Here is a 9,585-nt window from a genome sequence, read left to right as displayed (position 1 = left end):
GAACCAAATTTACGGAACTGGTTCATGTCTGTTGCAAACGACTCTGGACTAAGCTCTGAATAAACACATGGTTATCTGAAACCATTTTACAGATTTAGGTCACTTTGTATGTGCTATTGTTTGTGACAATTTGGTAGAGAGCTACGTAGGTTAGATAGCTGTTTTCAATTTTCTTTAGGCCCAGATTAAGTAGTATGACACAGCTGGTAAATGATGTCATGAGAGTATAAACACAGGTTTCCAGATTCTGCGTTCAGGACTTTTATGTTTTTCTACTTATAGAATCAGAGGCACTGATCATGTACACTGAGCGATGGCAGTTAATGGGATTGTGAATGGAAAGCAGAAACAGCCTCATGAACAGATATAGGTGCAAAGCCCTTTTCTTTTTTTTTTTTTTGTATCAGGGATCTAGGGGTACTCTAGCACTGAGCCACATCCCTAGACTTTTTTATGTTTTATTTTGAGATAGGGTCTCACTAAGTTGTTTATGGCCTTGGTAAATTGCTGAGGCTGGCTTCGAATTTGTAATCCTCCTGCCTCACTCTCCTGAGCTGCTGGGATTACAGGCATGTGCCGCCATGCCTGTCCAAAGCCCTAATTTTTGACAATGTTTTAAAATACTATTTAAAATTTTAACTTGGTGTTCTATGGAACTGTTAATAGGATTACATAAAGTTCCATGTGTAGTTTGGGAAATGCTAGATCAAATAAATTGAAGAAGGGTTCTTATGTGAAGTAAGGGGCAGTAAGTTGCTCTCAGTAGGGCAAGTAGTTGGCCTGTCAGAGACTTAGCCTGACCATGTAGTCCTCTTTTTGCGAGCAGGACTCAAAGACTTTATTCTCCAAAAGTACTGTAAATAATTAGAGATTAGAGCAAGAGATATATTGGATCCTAAGAAAATGGCCCAGTTTCTTAAAACAAGAAAAGCTTTTCTGGAACAAAGTCTGGGATATATCACTATAGCTGCAGTTTTCAAAGGGAGATCTGAGGACCACCTGCATTGAGTCTGCTGGAGTACTTGTTTAAAATGTCAATTACTACCCAGGTGTGGCGGCACACACCTGTAATCCCAGCTGAGGCAGGAGGATCCAAAGTTTGAGGCTAGCCTGGGCAACTTGGCAAGACTGTTCCAAAATTAAAAACAAACAAAAACTTTAAATAAGAGCTAAGGGTGTATAGACCACCCCAAAGTTCAATTAAAGTAGTGCAAATAAAAGAAAAAATAAGAAAGTGAATTATTAGGAGCTGGGGTGTTGCTCAGTAGTGTAGTGTGTGTTTAGCATGTGTAAGGTCCTGGGTTCAGCCCTAGCACTGTTTTTTTTTTTTTTAAAAAAAGGTTGATGATTGACTCCACTCCCAGGGGAGGTGAGTGTGAGTGTGGCAAACTGTATGGTTCAAAAACATTTGTTATCCCACCTTGGGAGAGAATTATATGACTTTATCTGTCTACTGACTTGGCCACTACCCATCTGTCTGTAAATATTTCAGTGATAATTCACTTTTTAAAACAACATAACAACAAAGTCTGGGATATATTACTATAGCTGCTGGGATTACAGGCATGTGCCTCTATGCCTATCCAAAGCCACAACACCACTATCATACCTGAACAACTTTGACAATATTGTTTGCTTTTTCTTTTTCTTTTCTCTCCTAAAGGTTTGTTTGAATTAGAGATCCTCCTGCAGGACTGACATTCTCTTGTAAACTTTAGGAATCTGCCGAGCATGATGGTGTGCTCTGGGAATTCAAGATACTTGGGAGATTGAGGCCAGCCTGAGCAACTTACTGAGACCCTGTCGCAAAATTAAAAATGAGTGCTGGGGATGTACTCAGGGATAGAGCACTACTGGGTTCATTCGGTTACCCCCCCCACACACACACACACATACACACAAAGAAAAAATTAAAAATCAGCAGAAAAGATGGCTACCACATCTCTGTAGACAGGCTGGGCATTAACTCCCCCTTACTTAAAGAACTTAAAGTAATTAACAAGGAACCTAAAGGCATGGGGCCATGTAAACTAAGTTACAGAAAGGAAACCCAAGGGATGAGGGTGCAAATGGAGTCAGGCATGGAGCTAAAAATGTGCATGCCCTGACAGTCACACTTACTTCACGAAGGCCACACATATAACTTTAAAGTTTCCAGTAGTCCAGATACAAGGAGAAGCCTGGTTGGATACACCCCTCACAATGTCCATAAATTGAAGTAAATCCAGAAATAGGTTGGGACAATTATCCCTGGTTCTATAAGAAGATAAAAATGTCTTACAAGGATCTTATCAAAATGGTATGGTGAACCATTCTGGCAATCACATCCTGGTAATAAACTATGATAGAGTTCTGGGGTGTGCCCAGACTCAAACTCCATGAGTGCAACTGTTTGAAGCTATAAATGAGACGAATGTGTTCAGAAGTATTTTGTGAGCATAGTATTATGGTTTGGATCTAGAATGTCCCCCAAATCTCGTGTGTTTAGAGGTGGTGCTTTTGGTAAGTGATTAAATCATGGGGGCTCTGACCTCATTGGTGGATTAATCCATTGATTGCTGAATGAACTACTGGAAGGAGGAACCTAGTTGGAGAAAGGAGGTCACTGGGGATATGCCCTGGAAAGGTTTAGCTTTTCTCAGTCTCCTTCCCTTCTCTCTGCTTCCTGGTTGCCATAAGCTGAGTGGCCTTTTTCTACCAGGCCCTTCTCCCATGATGTTTCTGCCTTGGAGCCTGCTGACCACAGAATCCTCTGAGCCCATGGGCTTAAATAAATCATTCCTCCTATAAGTTGTTCTTGTCACATATTTTGGTTATAGTGACAAAAGACCAACACATGTGGGCTACGTACCTTGTATCCCAATACATTCAGATAAGCATTGTTAACACTAGGTTTCACCTGTGCCACACACCTAGATAGGTGCCCCAGTTTGCCTGGCAGAATTCCAGTTTTTCTCTTATCCCCATGTCCCATCGGTGTTACACTCCCTTTTATTCTGAGAAGTGTCCCAGTTTTGAGACTATCCAGAAAGCATCTCATAGAGCTAAGGAGTCTTTCCCCAACCCAACCAGCTCTGAGCAATTGCATGCTCCTCTGGCCAATGTGACAGACTCCTCTGATTGCTGTCTTTCCAGTGGATCTCTCCGCCTCTATGCATTCAGGTTCTTGGAGCCAAGTAAATACTTTTACTTATGCTAATACATGTGAATGTGATCACTGGTGTACAAGCCAACAAACCACATGGGGTTTACGTATGTTAAAACAGTTGCAGAGGACTGCACCTTAGATCCTTATTGGCTGGTATAGTACAATCCCATAAAGTAATTCTGCAGAAGACCTCTCTTCAGCCTGGGGTCAGCTGTAGTTAACAATTCTAGCACATGGATACATGGGTGTTAGTGGTGGACATATTATTCTTTGCTTTTTTCATTCATCCTTTGATAATATCACCCTCTAAGGAACCCAACTCTCAGTTTGGCTCTATTAAAGCTGACCACAATTGACCCTGGGGGTGGAACATGTACTTGGGCCTGAGCCAATCATATTCCCTGGCCCTAGTGATTGATCAGAAATGGATACATGAATCAGCTAGAGATATTTGTGCCTGGGAATTTTGGAAAGAGGTTTGATGCTAAGAGGATGTGGCAGTTGGAAGTTAGTTTGGCCATCTTATTGCCAAACACCTGAGTCAGAAGGTGCAGAACATCATCAGAAAGAGTCCTGACTATAACATGTCTTGAGGTAGCTGTGTCTCAAGTCAGATTACTCGTGGACTTTCTGGGTTGGGTTTTTTATCATTTGTATCTGTAAGTCTTTAACTGTTTGGAATAGGGATGAAACCCCTTTTAAATTCTACATCTCCTAAACATAGTCAATATTTTTTTTTAGAGAGAGAGAGAGGGAGAGAATTTTTGGCGGACACAACGTCTTTCTTTGTATGTGGTACTGAGGATCGAACCCGGGCCGCACGCATGCCAGGCAAGCGCGCTACAGCTTGAGCCACATCCCAGCCCAAGTCAATATTCTTGATCTGGAAATATTTCAAAGCAGAGTGTTAACACAGCCACAAATTATAATGTATCAAACATGATTTTGGGGGACATTATCTTTCTGGGAAAATTTATCATCATTTGGAAGTTGCAAAATGTATCTCTGTATAACAAAATGATGAAATTTTTGTGGAAGTGTTGGCAATGAACTACATAAATTCTTGATGCAATTTAAGAAACAATGGCTTTAATTTTAGAGTAGTTATTTTTAGACCATTCTTCCTAAGAATCGTTGATTAGGAAGACTGAAGAGTCTATTGAAATCATTCCTTGTTTGTGACAATTAAATCACACCATCAACATGTAGGTTATTACTTAGGTGTTTTCTTTAATTGAAGGCTGTGTAAGCAAAACAACCCATTGGGGACAGTTGGACTTGGAGAACTTTCTGAGGCAAATGGACTGATTCTCATGTAGAAGAGCTTAGCTCTAGTGGTTTTAAATTGTCTATGCTGTTAAGAAACACCAGCTTGGGAATTAGAAAGCCTAAGTTCTAGTTTCAGTTTAGCTCTGGTACTGAATTAGCTCATTGATTCTGATCAAATCCTTTTAACCTCTGTGGACCTCAATTTTCTATAAGACAAGGAATTTAGGCTAAAGGTTGACTAAAATCTCTTCCAGCTTTAAGACTGCAATCCAATAATTTGGGCATGGCCAATCCTTTGTCTCTTTGTAAACAGGAAGATTTCTTCATATTAAGTCATGAGTAATATCAAAAAATAGAAATAAAGCTGTCCCCACTGGCCCAAATCTGTAGTCTCAGCTTCTTTGGGAAGCTAATGCAGGAGGATTGCTTCAGCCCAGGAGAGACTAGCCTGGGCAACATAGGAAGACTCAGTCTTTTTTAAAAAAAAGTAATTTAAAAAGTGGCACTTATTTCACTTTCCCTGTATTTACAAATAATCTTGTCTTTTGCTTTGGAAGGATCAATGTCATAAAGAACTAAAAACTATAACATACATAGATAAAATCAGATTACACCCCGACCCACATTTGCTCTGAGTTGAAGTAATGAGAGGTAACACTCATTGCCTGAAAAGTCTTGCTTTCTGTTAGGTACATTACATGCTGTCATTTAATACTTTTTTTTTTTTTCCCCCCAGTAGTAGGGACTGAATCCAGAGCCTCGCATATGCTAGGCCACATCCCCTGTCCTTTGTTATTTTTAAGTAGGGTCTCACTAAATTAGGCAAATTGTCCAGGCTAGCCTCAAACTTGAGATCCTCTTGTTTTAGCCTAAGATTTCAGGCACATGCTACCACTCCTAGCTTGCTTAAAAATCTCATTTTACATCTAAGAGTAAAGTCAGATAGGAACCAGGAAAATTCATCAGCTAGGTGAATGCTTTTGATTTTATTTCTAGTCCCTTCTTCCAAGGCAATTACTCTTCCATCCCTGTTTTCCTACATTACTCTTGTCATCTCTATAACACTTCATATTGTTTTACTTACGGATATTAATAAAACCTACTGTTTCTCCAGCCTTATAAAATTTACAATTCACTCCATCCCTAGCCCTGGCCTGGGATGCAAACTTCATGAACAGGTAGAAATCCTAACTGGCCACACGTAGACACCTAACGTTTACTGCATCATCAAACCTGCGACGTACAGGATTATCATCTTTCGACTTGGAAATGAGGAGACTGAAACAGAAACAGGGAAGCAGGGACAGCGCGTAACGTCTTGGTTAATCTGGGACCTCAGCACCACGTCGCGTGCGAGGGCCCTCAAGCCAGCGCCTGTCTCAATGCCCGCGGGCCCATAAGTGTGCAGCTTCCACGGAGCAAACTGGCCAACCAGACCCACGAAGCCGAACACAAACAGAGACACACGTCCACCGCTTCAATAAGGCAGGGCGGGAGGGTCACGTGGGCCCAGGGCGGGGCTGGAGCGAAGCCAAAGGTCACGTGGTACGGAGGGGGCGGTGCCACAGGGGGCGTGGTCGTCCTACCGTTGGATCCGCCTAGGCAGGGGTTCTTCGCGGGCCACGCCCCCTGGACCCTGCGGGACCCGCGCGCGACGGCGGGGTGGAGCTTTCTTCGTGACCTTTCACCCCAGCATGGCTGCGCCCTTGGGACCCGTGAAATTCTGGCGACCCGGTAAGGCCCTTGGAGGAACGCTGGGCAGGTGCGGCGGCCTGACTTCGGCCTCGGCACCGCGGCCGGCGCCCTGGCGCCTGCGGACCTGCTCGTAGGCCTGACCTGGCCGGGCTGGGCACCTTTGTGCGGGAGGACTCTGCGGCTCTGGCGCCCACAGTGGACCCGTGGGAGTGGGGAGCCTGCCCCCAAGCTGTGTAGAGCTCTCCCTGTGACCTAGTTTGAGTCTCAGCCTCCTCGAGCCTCGTTTTCCTCGCTACTGCCCTGTCCTGCCCATCCCGCGGGATGGGGAGTCTTAAAGCGCCCGCGCGTACCTTCCTACAGCCCTGGGGCTCCTTAGGGGCGGGACCGGCGGTGCTGCTCTAGGGCTTAGGAGCTCCAGCTATGGAGTCAGACTGCCTGGGTTCAATTCTTTGGCTCTGCCTTATATAGCAGGGTAACTTTGAGCAAGAGGCTTAACCCCTCTGAGCTTTGGTCTCCTCACCTGTAAAATGGGCAAAATAATAACATCTATGTTGTAGGGCTGAATAGCGAGCATGGCACATTGTTTGACTTAAAGTACTCGTAAAAAGGGAGAGTGTTGTATTCTGTAGACATAACCCTGAATCTTTACCAGAAAGTGAACACCCTCCTCCTTCTTATTGACCACCACTCCCTTCCTCTTCTGTGCACTAACACAAATCACTATCACAAAATGCTTTATTTTGGCACTTACTAATCAGGTGAGTATATTGAATGTTTATGTATACCAGACCATGCTAGATGCATTGTACTTACTTTTCTTCTATCAGTTTCAGGTAAAAAAAAAAAAAAAAAAAAAAAAAATCCAAGCCTGTCTTTGTTTCTTTTGGTACTGGGTAGTGAAAACAGGGTCACTTTACGGCTGAAACTACATCCTAGCCCTTTTTATTTTTGAGACAGCATCTTGCTAAATTGCCCAGGCTGGCCTCTAATTTAGGATCCTCCTGTCTTAGCCTCCCCCATTGATGGGATTATAGGCATGCCAGTTACCAGTTTATTACCCCTACTGGTCTGGATATGCTAAGTATTATGCAGCAAAAGTGAAGTTAGACAGAAAAGATAATATATGGAAGGCTTTTCAAGGGTGTTTTATAATGTTTCCCTGAAATTCTGACCATTTTGCTTAGGTTTGTTTCCCATATAAGTGATATGGGAAATAAACCTAAGCAAGAGATGGACTTAATTCTTTTGTAAAATCTGTAGTTTGCTTGTTATGACAGTTTTATGATTCAGCATTTCAGGGCATCAGCCATGTATTCATCCTGAGTTTTATTTGCAGCCAAAACTAAGATCCCATTAAGTAATGAATTACTTTTTATTTTGTTTATTCAAGACTTTAGTAATAGATCAAAATGTAAGTATAATAAAGACCTGAGTGAGTTGTTGAAAATCAAGCCAGGGTACTGTTTTGGTTAAAGAACATGGAATTACTCTAAGAGTTCTATTTAGTTCTTTGAGAGTGCATTTATTGAACCTGTAATCCCATGTATAAATGATCAGGGCTGTGCTCTTAAGGTGCACTTCTCTCTCAACTGAATGTGAAGTTAGAAGCCTGTTAAGAGATTTTAAATGAGGCAGAATAGGGTGGTGTTAAAGAAAATGGGCTCAAGAGTCAAGACTGTAGTGGCCATCTTGACCGACTACTTAACTAACTTGGTGGCTTGACAAAGTTAAGTGAGTGCTCCATCTGGTTTTCTCATCTATAATTTGGCATAATGGAATTGTGAGGATTAAATGAGAATAATATATGAAAAGTTGAAAGGCTGTTAGCACTAAATATGTAGCTATTTATAATTATATGGAAGTATAGAAGAGGGAGGGAAAGATTGAATGCGTGGATAAGAAATACTTCATAAAGATGGTAGTATTTTTGTAGTGAAATTGAGGGATGAATAAGGTTTCATTTCATGGAGAAATAGAACTAGAGGCAAAGGATGCAGTGTGAAAAAGGCACAGTGGAATTTCTGTCATAAAAATGCCCCCCAAACCAAAATAACCGAGTGGTGTGATGGTGTTATGTGGCATGATGCTTTTGGGGATGTGGCAGAAGATAAAGCTTCAAAGGTAGGGAGGGGTCTCATTGTCAAAGATCTCTCTGACAAGGTAAAAGAATATGGACTTCACTTTTTAAGTAGGGGAATTGTACAGTCTGGTTTACTTCAGAAAAGTAATGCTGGTGGTGTTGTAGCAAATGGATTGAGGAGCAAACTAGAGGCAGGGACACTTTTGTATTTTTTATTTTTTGGCAATACTGGAGATTGAATCTAGGGCTTTGCTTTTTGCACACTTGGCAAGTGCTGTACCACTGAGCTACATCCCCAGTCTTAAGGACATAATCTTAAGAGAAGTGCTACTAGCATCCAGGAGGATGTTGTAGACCTCAGTCTTGGCCTGGGAGTTCAGTTGAGGGATTTACTGGACAGACATTTTGGAGGCAGTTAGGGGAGAAGGTGCAGTCATTAACAACTCAGATTTCTAGGCTGGTAAGTGGTTCTCAAATTCTGCATAGAGTGGAATTTCTTGGGAAGCTTTAAAAAATCCTAGTGTCCTTTTGTACCCCATATCTCAGAAGTCCAGAGAACTAGGAACCAGGCAGCAGTATTTTTCAGCCCTTAGGGGAATCCAGCATGCATCTAAACTTGGAAACACTAGGTAAACTGTCATTAACTGAGATGGGAGTGGCTTTAATACACATTACTGGGCCCTTGCTTTGACTTCACTTACCGTATTGTATTAAGCAATCACAGTATTTTTGTAATAGAGTTAATACTCTTATTTTACAGATGATTAGACACAAGGGCAAGATATGAAATGGGTTGTGGAAATTGCAGGGAGGTGACTGAAGCTGGAAAAATGGCTAGATATTGGAATGAATTGTGAATATATCCTGTAGGCCAGGAGTCACAGGCTCAGCTACATGTCCTTCAGACTATTGGAATGAGTGAAGCTACTTAGTGGAATAATGAATGATGGGGACTGTAGCAAACTAGAGTGAACACACACTGCATAGATACAGACAGTGTAGATATACATTGGAGCTTGCATATGCTGAAGCAAGGAGCTGTACTATGCTCCACCTAATTGTTACCAGTTGGGCTCAGAGTTGCCAGATATCCAGATTCTAATGGGAATTCTAATTGAAAAATTTTGCCTCATCATTTAAATGGACCAAATTAAAACATTTTAACAAGAGCATGTCGGGGGACCTTAAACTACCAGTTTGTGTTCTCTACCTTAGTAGTGTGACCTACCTAAAATTTTTATAGAAAAAAAAAATCACTGAATTTTTTAGCACACATGGATCAGAAGGGCCTGCCTGTCCATTTCCATATGCTCACTCAACAGACATTAATGGTTGCTATTCAGGGGCTTTATAAAAACTTCATAACAACAGCTTTGAAGCTTTTTGACCTGAC

General features: G+C 42.0%; 1 protein-coding gene across 8 annotated transcripts in view; it reads left to right on the top strand.

Annotated features, from left to right (window-relative positions):
- Positions 1 to 5,990: 5,990 nt before the first annotated feature.
- The window catches only part of Dhx35 (DEAH-box helicase 35), a 70,835-nt gene continuing 67,240 nt past the window's right edge, over positions 5,991 to 9,585 (top strand). For 2 of the 8 annotated variants that reach the window (XR_007350445.1, XR_007350446.1), the window contains exon 1: positions 5,991 to 6,151. Coding sequence is in view for 4 of the 8 variants with exons in the window: in XM_048810941.1 (XP_048666898.1) it covers positions 6,112 to 6,151 (40 nt within the window). In the remaining 4 variants the exon portion in view is untranslated. The remainder of the gene's footprint in view (positions 6,152 to 9,585) is intronic. The other 6 variants (XM_048810941.1, XM_048810942.1, XM_048810943.1 and 3 more) reach the window with 4 other exon arrangements.

Source organism: Marmota marmota, unplaced genomic scaffold (genome assembly GCF_001458135.2).
Source record: "Marmota marmota marmota unplaced genomic scaffold, marMar, whole genome shotgun sequence".
NCBI classification, from domain to species: Eukaryota; Metazoa; Chordata; class Mammalia; order Rodentia; family Sciuridae; genus Marmota; species Marmota marmota.
Note: the sequence above shows the minus strand (reverse complement) of the source record. Positions and strands in the feature narration are given on the sequence as shown.